This window comes from Condylura cristata, unplaced genomic scaffold, assembly GCF_000260355.1.
Source record: "Condylura cristata isolate star-nosed mole 26May11 unplaced genomic scaffold, ConCri1.0 scaffold00020, whole genome shotgun sequence".
NCBI classification, from domain to species: Eukaryota; Metazoa; Chordata; class Mammalia; order Eulipotyphla; family Talpidae; genus Condylura; species Condylura cristata.
The window spans coordinates 27,703,799-27,718,777 of NW_004567121.1; the positions used below are offsets into that span (position 1 = coordinate 27,703,799).

Consider the following 14,979-nt stretch of genomic DNA (forward strand, 5'->3'; position numbering starts at 1 on the left):
TTGTAATGATAAATTGAAGTATAGTAAAATACAAGAAGTTCATTTGGGAAAGAGAAGATTTTCCTAATGGGATGGGATAATACCTTAGAAAAAACAGAAATCCCAGTATTGCCACTTACCATATGGGGCAATATGAAGTATGTGAAACATCTTATACTCACCTACTAGGTGCTAAAGACAGCTCTTTTTTAATATTCAGATTTAATTTTTCTCCCCAATTTAATTGCCCTTTATTTTTAAGGAGACAGGAAGTTGACTAAATTCAGTGCTGAAATTGCATGAAGGAGGAACTATTAAAAATTTAGACTGGACTCAATAGGGGGATTTTTGACTTAGGTAATCTCATAGTGATTGACAGCCCAGAAACTCCAGCCCACCCGCCATTTAGACACGTGCTCATGTCTCCCTCTTCTGGTAGAACTTGTTTTTACAGGGTAAACCTAAATCCTGAACTGGTTGTGTTTGAAAATTTACAGACTCTTGGGTTCCTAAGGGACTTATTCTGTCTTCTAGGAATAATCTCACCCTAACTGTTACTGGAATCACACTGAAAGAAGATGTAAGTATGGCAATCCCTGGAGAAAAATTATCTTTCTGCTGCTTCTTCCCACAAGCCAATGGTGGCTCTGGGCTCCTAGAAAACTGTCACTCAAACCAGGGCTGGAAAGAAACTGAGGAGCTGGCATCACAGGCAGCTTACCTGAGACACAGGAGAGGACCACCTGCACTGACTATTACCATGGGATGGCCTGGTACTGAACCAGCCTCAAGTTCAGAGCTCTCGCAACATGGGGACAGTAATATTTGTGCCTTTCCTGGGATCAATGTGAAGATCAAGTGAGTATTATATGTGATCACAGTTTATTAACTATAAATCATTGTGTACACACAGGGCTTTATTCCTATCACTTTGTCTTGACTCCCTGCTTTCTTGCTTTGAAAGCCTTAGAACATGCTTTCATTTGTTTGCCAATATTGATTACCTAAAGTGTATCAAACCATGCTAGGAGTCAAGTGCAACCAGGATGTGTACTATCTCCTGACTCTGTTAACCAGAGGACAAGTGCAATCAGGATGTGTACTGTAAACAAGTTAAACAATGAGCTATATGAGGAAATGACACTAATTAAAAAATAGACACAAAAATCAAAGAAGGCAGCCCAAAGAGGAAGTGATATTCATATAGGGTTTTCACTTATCCTGTGCATGTGTAAAAATATTCACTGGGGCCTCCCTGGTGGTGCAAGGGGTTAAGTTTCAGCACTACGAAGCTCTCACTAGTCACTACACTGTGAGTTTGATCCCTGGCCAGGGAGGGGACCTACATGGTGCAGCAGACTTCTCCTGTCTCGCTCTCTGCCCCCCTCAGCAGTGTATTTCAGTAGATCTGCCTATTCTGCTCCCCACACTGTTTCTGGTGAATCATCTCACCCCCACACCTCTAGCCTGTACCCCAGTTCTTGTGTGCATAAATAAATAGACCTTTAAAACAATAAAATAAAATAAATCTTTTTTTTTAAAGATATTCATTGAACACATACTATGTTCCAGAAACTGGACTAAGCATTGTGGACACAAAAATGGACCAACAGACACCTATATCCTGGTGGATGAACAATTATTTAATCATCATTCTACTAAGTTCTATGAAGAACAGTATAGGAAACAACGAGAACATCTTACAGAGGAACGTGACCTATCTGTGGAAACCATGAAGGTTACTCTCAGAAAGTGACATTCAAGCCAAAGGATGGAGAATGTGTTTCTAGACACATATGGTCAGAAGAAATGTTTGCTATATCTCAGAAACAGAATGTGTAAAGGTTCTGTGGTTGGAAGCTGCAGGTAGCTGAAGAAGGCCATTAGAACTAGGTCACTGGGAGTAGGCAGGCGTGACATGCGGTATGAAGAAGATACAGCCAGGTGCTGTACTGCGTGGGGCCCCAGTCTGCATTTGTGACTTGGACTTGACTCTCGGAGTAGAAAGACACACTGAAATGTTTGCAGCATGGGGGGACATGATGAGACACAAGTATCCAGTAGACTAACTTACAGCGTTTGGATGGGTAGAGGCCAGAGCAGACGTAGGGAGGCCAGATTGGAGGCTACCGTGGCAGGTTAGGACAGAGAAGAGGAAGGTTTGGATCCCGACACTGGCTGTGGAAGTAGAAAAGAAGTTGATGGATCTGAGACATATTTAAGAAGATGAATTAGTAGGATTTCGGATTTGAACGACTATACTGGTGACGGGGGAAGAGCTATTTACTGAGCTAGGGACCATTCTTGAGGCTGAAGCTTGAAGTGAAAGCAAGTCGAATGTTTGGTCCATGGGGGACGTCCAAGTGACTAGGTGGTGAAACAGGTTAAAGTGCAGCACTCTGAAGTGATTTACAACCACTGCAGCACAAGTTCAATCCCCAGCCAGGGAGGTGACCTACATGGTGCAGCAGACCTCTCCTGCCTCACCAGCTGCTCCCCTCAGCAGTGTATTTCAGTCAGTCTGCCTGTTCTGCTTCCCACTCTGTCTCTGGTGAATCCTTTCACAACCTGCACTTCTGGACTGTACCTAATTCTTGTATGCATAAATAAATAAATCTTTAAAAAAAATAATGTTGGAGTTGAATGAGATTTACTGCTAAAGGAGTCTGAAGTTGAGCAACCAGAATTCCTAGAAGCTGTGGGAGGAAAAGCAGACAGGTGCAGAGTCCTAGAAATCACAGATAATGAGTTAAATAAAGGGGGGAGGAGATTATATCAAATGCCCTATTGAGAGAGACCCACTAGGATGGGACCATGATATTTGCCAATATTATTGGTAAAAGAAATCTACTGCACAGTGGGAAATGAGGCCGCATAAGGTCAAGAGCTGTGGAATGACTAGAAGGTGAGACTGTGTAGACAGGAGGGCATTTTAGGCAGAGAAACAGCACAACAAGCATAGTCAGGAAGTCTTGAAGATCTATGTTGTGTTTGAAGGACCTTACACAAATCAGAGTGGCTGGAGATGACAGAGTGGAAAAGGGTGAGGGGAGGAAGAATGGCTGGAGTAGATGATGGAGAGGGAGACAGATGTGATCCACCCTGACTGTAAGTGACAAAAAGCAGGAAGACAACTATTTCTTGAATAGTTTATATGTACAAGGAGTTTTCACATACATTATCTCACTTAATCCTCGTGAAAGCCCTGCAAAGTAAGCATTCTTTTTTTTTTTTTAAGATTTATTAATTTATGCATACAAGAACTAGGGAACCAGCCAGAGATGCAGAGGGTGAGAGGAATCACCAGAGATAGAGTGGGGAGCAGAACAGGCAGATGTACTGAAATACACTGCTGAGGGGAGCAGTGGGTAGGTCAGGAGAGGTCTGCTGCGCCATGTAGGTCAGGTCCCTAGCTGGGGATCGAACTTGTGCTACAGTGGCTGCAATAGCTTCATAGTGCTTCACTTTAACCCCTTGCAGCACCAGGGAGGCCCCAAGGTAAGCATTCTTAATCTTACTTTCCTGTTCAGAGAAGTTAAATAACTTAGGGTCACACATCTCCCTGAATTTAGGAGGATCTGAGCTCCTGAGGGGGTGACAGCAGGTGGGGGAGACCAGGGCCCAGATCCCTTTCATCCTGCAAGGTAGCGTCAGGTGTGTTGGCCAAAGCAGAGAAAAAGCCAAAAGCCAAAGCCAAATGCAACAAGATGATAGTTCAAAGCCAAGTGGTCCATCCAGAAGTCGGGTTGCAGAGCCAAGAAAGGTGGTCCACACAGCCAGAACCCCACCACTGGCCCAAAGGCCAAGTTAATCACAAGCAGTAGGGCTTTACCAAAGAGAGGACTGAGAAGGCCAGGAACTGTCAGGAGTAGGAAAGCCATCACCCAGGCTTCAATCTTCCGGAGGAGCTGGCATCCAGCTCCTGGAGATCAGAAGGTGGGGGAGAGAGGAGAGGTGGTGAATTGAAGAGCTACGTGATTTAGACCCTCCAGAGACTAACATGATTGTGAGACATCTTTTGGTGCCTCTGAGAAGAGGGTCTCGAACTTTCAGATAGTGCCTCCTCAATCAGGATCTATATGGAGAACAAGCACAACTCAGACCCCCCACAGATTCAGCTCCCCTCTACAGAGTAGGCAGGAAGAGTGGCTTAGCCCTTGGACTTGAGGAGTTACACTTGATTTGTATTCTAGAGGGAAACTATGAAGACATTGAAGAACAGCAAACCCCAATCTGGCCTATCTAGGATATTAAGGAAGGAGAGCTGTCGTCAGGCTTTCAAGGCTTGCTTAAGAAGGCATCTTCTCCTGGTCCAACACTCCATAGGTCATTGTTTCACATTCATATGTACACAGTGGCCTCACAACCGCTCCATAAATAGATGCTGCTTCTCTTCACACTCCAATTTTTGGGAAATTTTTGAGCAAACTAAGGCGGGGGCCTGGTAAGTAACTGCAGGAAGTCCATGGTCAGAGGGAGAGCCAAGTTTTATTTAATGCAAATTCTATAGTCTAGGAGAGAAAATGGTCAGGGAAGGCTTCACAGAGGAGGAGGTACTTGAACTGCCCCAGCGGCAGGGCACCAGGTGCAGGAGGGTGATAAGGTCCTCTGGGCAAAGACACAAAGAGGCAACAGAGCGCATCCAGGTGAAGGAACAAAATACTGCTCCTAGGATGTGAGCTCCCTGAGGAGCTGGGGGCCAACTCTGAGGATGCCCTGGGGGTGGGGGATAACTGAGTGAGTGTCTGGACGAAGGTTCTTTGTAGGAGTTTTTGGAAATGAGCTTGGGAAGTGAGGCAGGAGCCAGAGGATGGAGAGACTTTTAGACAATATGGAGGCCTGGCAGAGGAGCAGGGGAGACCCAGCAAGAGCAATCAGCTGGAAGGTTTTCCAGGAGAAAGAAGAGGAAGCCCAGAAGTAAATCAAGGTAGAAGAGCGAAGGACAAGCAGGAAACATTTAGGAGTTAGGGTGTCTGGCGACCCCCTAAAGGAGGGGTGACATGTTCTCCTCCGCAGGCAGAAAGAATACAGAAACAGTGGAGAGACGCGGATGAAGGCTGTGGAGGGAACAAGTGCGGGCGGCGGGCACTGCCCTCCCCCTGCCAGGTAGGCTGCAACCTCAGTTGTCACTCCGTGGCTGCCAGCCGGAGAGGGAGGGGCCTCCGGGACTCCCGGAGGCAGCAGTAACCTGCCAGAACCCGGTTAACAAAGGCAGGACTACAACTCCCAGCATGCTCGGGGCCGCGGAGTGACGGCGGGCGGTGGCTGCGCTGCCCCCGCCGGGTGGGCGCCGCGCTTGGGTCGGCACGCGAGCCTGTCACTCCCGAGGGGTCTGCAGGGGTGCGCGCTGGCCATGCGCCCCCTTCCCCCGCGCACCCGCCGCCCGGGGCTCGCGCGTCCCGCCCCGCGGCCCCGCCCCTTGCCCCACCCGAGCCGGGCGGCTTAGCGGCGGCCGCAGCGCCGCGGCAACATCACTCTCGCCGCCGCTGCTCCGCCCCATCCCCTTCTGTTTTTCTCATTCTCCGGTGGCGGCGGCGGGGAAGGAGGAGGCTGAGGCTGCTGCAGCCGCGCTGGCTGCAATGAATGATCCCCCAGCCGGGGGGGCGGACTCCAGGTGAGCCTCAGCCCTCAGGAGGGCCGGGAGCCCCGGGCCCCCAGCACCGGCAGCCCCCGCCATGGCTCCCTAGAGGACGAGGAGGAGGAGGTGAGGAGGAAGAGAAGACAGCTCTGCCGCCCACCCCCATCCCGTTTTCCTCTTCCTTTATCTCATTGTTGCCGTAGCTGTTTACGGCCGCTCTCCCTGTGCCCCAGCATGGGGCGGGCTCCGGGCGCTGCCCGTCGGCAGGCGCGGCTCCCGCGGCTGCTGCCGGGGGATTCTGCCTGATTCTCCCACCCAGCCGGTGCAGCGAGGACCCGAGAGCGGTGAGGCCCGGACTGCAGCAGCGCGGGGCCACCACCCAGCATCCCCACCCTAGGAGGCTGCATGCGGATTGAAGAGCGGCGCCTGGGGGCTGGGCCGGCCCCGCTGATCCGCACCTAGGTGAACCCTAGGGAGGACCGCGGGACCACCCGGGCCGCGGTCAGGGGCCAGGAAGGACAGAGCAGCAAGATGGCCAGTAAAACCAAGGCCAGCGAGGCCTTGAAGGTGGTGGCCCGGTGCCGCCCTCTCAGTCGGAAGGAGGAGGCTGCCGGTCACGAGCAGATACTGACCATGGACGTGAAACTGGGCCAGGTGACCCTGCGGAACCCCCGTGCTGCCCCTGGGGAGCTACCCAAGACCTTCACTTTTGATGCCGTGTATGATGCCAGCTCCAAGCAGGCAGACTTGTATGATGAAACCGTGAGGCCTCTGATAGATTCTGTGCTTCAGGGATTCAATGGCACCGTGTTTGCCTATGGCCAGACGGGCACTGGCAAGACCTACACCATGCAGGGGACCTGGGTGGAGCCCGAGCTGCGTGGGGTCATCCCCAATGCCTTTGAACACATCTTCACCCACATCTCCCGCTCCCAGAACCAGCAGTACCTGGTTCGGGCCTCCTACCTGGAGATCTACCAGGAGGAGATTCGAGATCTGCTCTCCAAAGAGCCCGGCAAGAGGCTGGAGCTGAAGGAGAACCCGGAGACAGGTGTCTACATCAAGGACCTCTCCTCTTTCGTCACCAAGAACGTCAAGGAGATCGAGCACGTGATGAACCTGGGGAACCAGACCCGGGCGGTGGGCAGCACACACATGAATGAGGTCAGCTCCCGCTCCCACGCCATCTTTGTCATCACCGTGGAGTGCAGTGAGCGAGGCTCAGATGGCCAGGACCATATCCGTGTGGGCAAGCTCAACCTGGTGGACTTGGCTGGCAGTGAGAGGCAGAACAAGGCGGGCCCCAACACAGCTGGGGGGGCAACCATACAGGCTGCAGGGGGAGGCGGAGGGGGAGGGGGAGGCGGCGGTGGCGGCGGAGAGAGGCCTAAAGAAGCCTCCAAAATCAACCTCTCGCTGTCTGCCCTGGGCAATGTGATCGCCGCGCTGGCGGGCAACAGGAGCACCCACATCCCCTACCGGGACTCCAAGCTGACCCGGCTGCTCCAGGACTCTCTGGGAGGGAACGCCAAGACCATCATGGTCGCTACCCTGGGCCCAGCTTCTCACAGCTACGACGAGAGCCTCTCCACCCTGCGCTTCGCCAACCGGGCCAAGAACATCAAGAACAAACCCAGGGTGAATGAAGACCCCAAGGACACCCTGCTGCGCGAATTCCAGGAGGAAATCGCCCGCCTGAAGGCCCAGCTGGAGAAGAAGGGGATGCTGGGAAAGCGAATCCGGAGGAAGAGCAGCCGCAGGAAGAAGGCCGTGTCCGCCCCGGCCGGATACCCCGACGGGCCAGTGATCGAGGCCTGGGTGGCCGAAGAGGAGGACGACAGCAACAACAACCACCGCCCACCCCAGCCCATCCTGGAGACAACCCTGGATAAGAACATGGAGAATTACCTGCAGGAGCAGAAGGAGCGGCTGGAGGAGGAGAAGGCAGCCATCCAGGATGACCGCAGCCTGGTCAGCGAGGAGAAGCAGAAGCTGCTGGAGGAGAAGGAGAAGATGCTGGAAGACCTGCGGCGGGAGCAGCAGGCCACAGAGCTGCTTGCAGCCAAATACAAGGTAAGGGCCCCAGCAGGGTTGGAGTGTTCCAGAGGGCCACAGAGACCAGGCTGGGAGACTTCTGTGAGGGTCTCTGACCTGGCCTTAAACAAAGTGTCCTCCAGCACCACAGGCTGCCCTCCTGCCGAATGCTCCCAGAAGCTGCCAGGCAAATGCCTGTGACGCTGGGTGCACGCACACACACACACATACACACACGCACACACACACACATACACACACGCACACATACACACACGCACACACACACGTGCGCACACATAGCAAAGCAGGCAGGCAGGTGGTCTCTCAAGTCAGTGAACTTGGGCTGGTCTGTCCTGCTGCCCATTAGGCTCTACCCCAATTTCCATCATGTCCTCAGACGAGCAGGCAATTCCTCAACCTCTTGTGGTGGGTTCTCCCTCCTCATACCCCCTCCCTCGGCAGCACCTTCCAGCCTCCCACCATTTAAAAATATCTGACGTCAGGATGGCATTTCACAATTTACAGAATGTCACCATGATCTCATTGGCTTCTTAATGTGGCCATCTAAGGTACCATTTCTCCATGTTCTGGGTGAGGGACAAAGCTCAGAGAAGTGACATGACCCAGGTTCCACCCAGTGAAGTGGCAGCTTAGCGGGAGCCCTGGACCTCGTGTTCTTTCTGTTCTTGGAGGGGAGGCCAGACTGTTCCCTGAAAAATGGCTTCCTGGGCGGGTGCAGGGCAGGACTCCTCACTCAGTGTCATTGGGCAGGAGATGCAGGGGATGGTGCCGCAGAAGGAGCAGAGCACCTGGCGCTACGCTGGAGACTGGTACCCAGGCCCTGCTGTTCTACAGCTCATTGAGTGACCTTGAGAAAGTTGCTTTTCCCTTCCCTCAGGCCTCAGTTTCCCTGTTTGTAAAGTAGAGGCCTGCCCTGGGTGAACTCGGAGTCTCTTCTCGCCTGCTAATTCTATGACGTGTGTTAATCCAAGAAGCAAACCAACTGGTCTCCAAAGCCAGACCTCATCACAGTAAGATCCCATTCTCCATTGCCCCGAGAGCCAGCAGGGCTTGGCATCCTTCCTGACAAGTTCCCTTCCCCATGGGTGCCTAAGGGGCCTAGGTGTGAGACCCCATCCCCTTCTGGACAGCTACAGACCTATTGAATTTCATGCACAACTCAGTGTTCTAGGCATTTCCAAATCACTCTAACCCTTGATACTGGGGGTGAGAGGAGGGAACAGAGAACTGAGAGCTGATTGCTGGATGGGGAAAGCAAAATATTGATGTTTCTGACTCCTCAGGACTGGGCTGGGGAGTTGAGGTGCCCAGCCTGGAGAGGGAGGGTTTCAAGTGCTGGAATGAAAGATGAACTGCTTGCTATTGTCTGCTGTGGGAATGCTCTGACCTTGCACTTTTCCTATTGAATTTACCTGTGTGCGCTCAGCAAGGGTCACACAGAGCCACTTCCTGGAAGAAGGATCAGGGGCCTGGCACACTTGAGGCCATCCTGGGAGAAGGGGGATGTTCGGGGCAGGACAGATAGACTTGCCCTCCCTAGAGGAGGAAATCCAGGCCGCCTGCTTCCCACCGGGAAACCTTATGTGGGTAATCTGTCATCAGTTCTGTTAGCAAGAACTGCCCCCCCCATACCCCTTGGTTCCCAAAGCTGAAGTCAGCCAGGGCTAAGAAGAGTACAGAAGCACAGCTTAGGCCAGAGGAAGTGGGAGGGTGGTAGGTGAAGGGTCCAGTGGTCCACATTGCCCATCTTCCTCAGTAAGATACTTGCATCTAGGGCAGCAAGACACTTACAGCCCAGGTCTTCTGATATCCCTTGGGGCAAGGTAGGGTGCAGATAACAGAACAGTCAAGAGATCTTGGTGACCAGCACAAATCTTGCACCAGAGGCACATTCTCTAAAGCCCTAGGGCCTTGGCCACCAAGGCCTGAATTTGCCCAGGACTGCATAGATGTGTAAAGGAGAGCCCAAGCTCTATACTTGGCACAGCCACTGTTACGCCAGAGTCCTGGTGTTACCTTGGCTACTTGATCATGAGAATAAATTGTTTGCATGTAACATTTTGACATTAATTCTCCCAGCAACCCCAAAAGATGTGTGTTATTATTTCCATTGGACAAATATGAAAGCAAGGCTGGGGAGGTTAAGGACTGTCTCAGCGACCCCCCAGCTGAGAAGCAGTGGAGCCAGAACCCAGGTCTTCTGATACCCCCAGACCTGTGCTCACTTCCAGTCATCACAATCCCTCCATGTTGGCTCGCTGTGCCACTCAGGGCAAAGCCCCTTGCGTCTCTAGAACTCAGGTTTCCTTTTGCTTAATGAGAAGTCTGACAAGCTCCCTAGGGAATGGGTGAAATGGCCATTATGTACCCGGCTTTCAGATATAAGCCAAGGGGGAGGGGTGCTAGGAAATTCCAGGATGGGGAAGATTTCATATCCTGTGACTTCTCCGCATGCGCAGCTCAGGACAAGCAGCAGAGAGCAAGCCCAGAATGGAGACGGAGGACCCCAGCCCCCTTCCCCCGCCTACGGCACCTCCTGGTTCAGTGCTGGATGTTTCTAGAATGAAGGAAGCAATTTGAGGGCCCTTAGGGGATTCACAGGGTAAAGTGGGGAGGAGTGCTTTGAGATAATCCCAGGCCTGCCTATTTCATGGGGTGGTGCTGAAGATTAAATGAGATCATTAGCGTGAGGGCATTTGAAATAAGTTGAAAGCTCCAAATAAATGGAGGGCATTAGCAACCAGGGGGAGCTTCTGTCTGCTGAGCAGGGGGCCAGTGATTTCCCTGGATTGAATCTTCATTATTTGCTTAACTCCTTCCTTCCCCTGCCACCCCAGCTGCCTTGCCCTCACAGCCGCTGGGAGCAGAGCCAGGCTAGAAGGGTCTAGGAAACCTCAGGAGGGCAGGAACTGGGGTACCCTTTTGAAATTAGCAAAGCTTTTGCTCCCCATTAGTGGTTTGCTTTGGTTCCCACTTTTGAGTGAGGACGTTGACTCAACTCCTCACCTCCCCCGATTTCCTCCCTCCAGTTCACACACCACCTTCTGGGTGCCCACTGAGGTGATACGACCCAGTACCCCCATTCACTCCTCTGACTCAGCTTAGTCGGTAGTCTGTGTCACCTGCTTTCCCTGCCTGCCACCTCTGGGCTCCCAGTTCCCTTTGTTCTCCCCTCACTGTATATAAACACCAGGCCTGTCTCCTTGGACTCTCTTTTCATCCTTCCTTTCTTATCTACCCCGAGCTGAGCTGTAAGGATGGTGGGGCTTGCGAATGTCTCAGTGCCCATTTATGGTCAATCATGAGTGATCTCATGTAGAGTATCTCCAGGGGGCTAAAAGCACTGTAGCCCCCAAGAGGCAGGGGCTCTAATAGATTCATAGATGAACCCCACACTGAGGATATGGTGTGGCCCAGAGGGAACTCAGATGCCTGTGCACGCTCTGCAGTGAAGACTGGTGGAATGCACATAGGTGGCCTGGAAGAAACTTAGCTTTCCTCAGATTTAATTGTGCAAGAAAATTTTTTTAAGATTTATTTATGCATATAAGAAGTGGGGTACAGGTCAGAGGTGGGGGGGGGTGAAAGGATTCACCAGGGACAGAATAAGGAACAGAACAGGCAGATCAACTAAAACACACTGCTGAGGGAGCGGCGGGCGAGACAGGAGAGGTCTGCTGCGCTGTGTAGGCAACTCCCCGGCCAGGGATTGAACTTGTGCTGCAGTGGCTGCAGACAGCTTCACAGTGCTGCGACTCAACCCCTTGTGCCACCAGGAGCATCCCTCTTTTATGTTTTGTTTTTCTTTTTTTAAGATTTACTTATTTATGCATACAGAACTGAACTGGGTGCAGGCCAGAGGAGCAGGGGCCGTGAGTGGATTCACCAAAGACAGTGGGGAGCAGAACAGGCAGACTGACAAGTACACTGCTGAGGGGAGCAGCAGGTGGGTCAGGAGAGGTTTGCTGCACATTGTGGGTCACCTCCAGGACTGGGGATTGAACTTGCGCTGACTGCAGCTTGCTTACAGTGCTGTGCTTTAACCCATTGCACCACCAGGGAGGGCCCCCCTCTTTTATATGTAAAGCATCAAATTGGGAAATGGTTGCTGGAGCTGTGAAAATGACAGGTTTGGTGTTGATATGAGGTGACAGACTCTTAATAGGCAGCTGGAGAAGGCAGTGGCGTTTAGAAGAAACACAAAACTAGAGGCGGAGTTTGGGGCTCACCTTTACAAGAGGACACATGAGATCCAGGGTCTCTGTTCGTGACAGGCTTTTCCTCTGTGTAAATGAATCCTGACCTGGTTGCCTACACTGTTCTCATTTACCACATGGGCATCAGGGTCAAGCATGCCAGGTCTTAGTGGCTTACTAGTTCTGGGACCTCTATGTCTCCTCATCTATAAAATGGGAAAATAGTGTCTATGTCATTGTGTGACTGAGGGGATTCAGTGAGATAATCAACATAAAGTACTTTGCATAATTCCTGGCTGTAAGTCATAACTGCTTATTACTATTATCTCCAACTTCCTAATGGAAGTTGATACCTTCTTGATAATATGAATCATATCATCCTTAACTTGCCCTTCAAGGCCTGCCCAAACTACTCCAGGAGGAAAGCCTCCCTGCCAGCTGGCCTCCCTCATCCTTTGAGCCAATGTGTCCTCATCACCCTTTTGCTGATTGTCCAGTTTTGTATCCAGGCTTTTCCTTGGAAGCCAGGGAGTGTGGATTATGCATGCAGGTTGGCTCAATGTAAAGAAGAACTTCTTATCACTTAGAATGGGGCATCTGCAAGAGGTAACTGGCTCTAATCCCCAGAAATCCACATAGAGAAACTAGATGTCACCGGTTCTCTGAAAGGGATTCTTGAATCAGAAAAAACATTGAACTAGCTGACCTTAAAGTTCTCTCCTCTTAAAAAGTTCTTGATTGTTTGGAGCAAAATAGTAAATGTTTATTTCTTTTTCTGACAATTAAGATCAGAGGGTTTCAAATGTAATCTGTGTGTTCAACTAAAAATAAAAGATATTTTGCAGCCCTCACGGCCAACTAGAGAAAGACAGTGAGATCTGGGGAGAGAGTGAGAACACCGGGGAAAGACAGGAAAGAAAGGACATAGAGAGGAGGAAAAAGAGCATAGAGGCAGCAAGAAAGAAGAGACAGTGGGCAGCAGGGTCCTGGGGGAGGCAGCTCTGCCTGGAAGAGGAGGTTTTCCCACCCAAGTAGTTTGGACAGGCAAGTGGAAGAGAGGCCCTGCGGCCTGTCCCGGCAGGCTTGAATGCCGAGCTAGATCTGATGTGATTCATGTATCAGGAAGGTTCAAATGAAGACGCCCATGAGGAAGTTGGAGATAACAGTAATAAATACCTGGTGTCATCCACTGACCCCATCTTGATGTTAGTTCCCAAATAGGGCTGTGCTCGGCTCCGAGACCCCCCAGTAATTAGGGAGCACCTACTTCCCCAAAGCTGGCTGCATTTGCCAGTCGCTCTGTTTTGTGTACCCCCTGTCTGAGGGTCTTGAGGAGGCGCCTCCTGCTAATGGCAACAAGTGCTCCAAACTGGGTATGGAACCTCTTGGCATCTGTGGGAGCAGTGGCTTCCTTCCCATCCTGGTGGCTATGACCAGTTCACAGAACTTTGTAAGAAACAGATTTGACCAGCAGGACATATGCAAGACTAATACAGTTTTATCAGCAGTTCTGCAGAGTTTATTGAATTTCAGCGGACCTTTTGGTCCGGTGTTGGGTTACTCTGGATGTGGTTTGGCTAGAGGGATGTATGAGCACATAGCCCTTGATCGTTTCCCTCCCCGACAGCACAAGGTGGGCCGGAGTGTCTGTGATCATGTTCTCCTGGCTCTGACACTAGGGCACTAGGAGGAAGAACCTAGAATTCAGTGGGAGGAGACCCTTCTCCACCGGCGACCTGCTGAGTCACTCTGGGGACTTCTGGAGCCAGCAGGGCCTGAGAGAGACTAACGCACATAGTCTGGACAAGATGATGGTCTCCACACAAATGGAGCCCTTCTGTGTACACGGACTCTGTGCTCCAGCTTCTGGGTGTATGTAGAATTTCTAGTAGCATGAGCAACTCCAGATCATACTGAAGTGTTATTTTCTAGTTTTCTCTCCTGGATATAGTCAGCAGAGATGTGTAGCATCTTAACTTTTTCTAGAACACTCAAGCCTATAGCCTTTCTCCTCCCCCCTCCCTCAGATTTATTTATGCATATAAGAACTGGGGTATAAGGCAGAGGTGTGTGTGGGGGTTTGAGAGGATTCCCCAGAGATAGAGTGGGAGTCACCTGAAATACACTGCTGAGGGGAGCAGCAGGCATGACGGGAGAGGTCTGCTGCATCATGTGGGTCAGCTCCCTGGCTGGGGTTGTTGCAGTGGCTGGCAATTGCTTCATAGCAATGTGTCTTCAACACCTGCACCACCAGGGAGGCCTGGCTTTCTCCTTTCTTGAGGTGGTCCAATAGAATAACGACTCTAGCATCCATAATAGCTAGCATTCTTTAGTGCATACTGTATTCTTTCATGCAGTACTCCCAATAGCATCATGAGGCAGTACCATGTCACTCATGTGACAAATGAGGAGGCTGAGATCTATTATGGCATAAACCACCTAAGGTCACCTGTCTTGGGAATAGTAGAGCCAGAATATAAGCGTACATTTGTCTGACTGCAACACCCATGACGGTCACCTCCATGCTGCCACAGCAGCTCAGAAGGAGGATTCCTGCCTGGTCCCTGGCTAATAGGCCCCACTGGGAGCTCTTTGTCTGCTGAGGTGCTTAACTCATCTTTGTCATTCTGTATGATGCAAACCCCCAGCCTCTGACCTCAGCCCAGTGCCGTTCATTCAGATAACAAATCTTTCGGAGTACACATGGCCAAGAACATAAATTATGACCTAATAGTGGTTGTTCTAGGGATTTAAGAAGAGGGTTTTTATTTTTCACTTTATACCTTTTTAACTTTTTTCCCCCACAGCATGTATTACTTTGCGAATTAAACAAAATATCAATTAAATTTTTGAAAAGAAAAAAGACAAAGGAAATATATTAACACTGCTTGGAATATTTACTTAATGTATAATTGAGGGAAATCCAGGGTTGATAATAATAGTCAGTGATGCCCAGTTGTTGGGGATCCAGTGACCTTGGACAAGTCACTTCTGCCCTTCAGAAACTGTAAAAAGTGATCGATTGATGATTCCTTGCTTTCTGTACCACTTGCCCATTCCACTTTGCAAGCAGTAGGTCAAGGAGCCAGGGTTCGACGTCAGCCAGAGTGAAGGGCAGGAGGGGTGGAGAGGCTTGATGGAACACTGCGTGGGAGCTGGAAGCTCTCC

The 14,979-nt window shown here is 51.0% G+C and overlaps 1 protein-coding gene across 2 annotated transcripts in view; it reads left to right on the forward strand.

Annotated features, from left to right (window-relative positions):
* Nucleotides 1–5,401: 5,401 nt before the first annotated feature.
* Nucleotides 5,402–14,979, forward strand: part of KIF3C (kinesin family member 3C) — a 32,294-nt gene continuing 22,716 nt past the window's right edge. Inside the window, exon 1 of one of the 2 annotated variants that reach the window (XM_012727460.1) lies at nucleotides 5,402–7,630. In XM_012727460.1, coding sequence (XP_012582914.1) covers nucleotides 6,089–7,630 — 1,542 coding nt within the window. In that variant the 5' untranslated portion in view covers nucleotides 5,402–6,088. The remainder of the gene's footprint in view (nucleotides 7,631–14,979) is intronic. The other variant, XM_004686388.2, reaches the window with a different exon arrangement.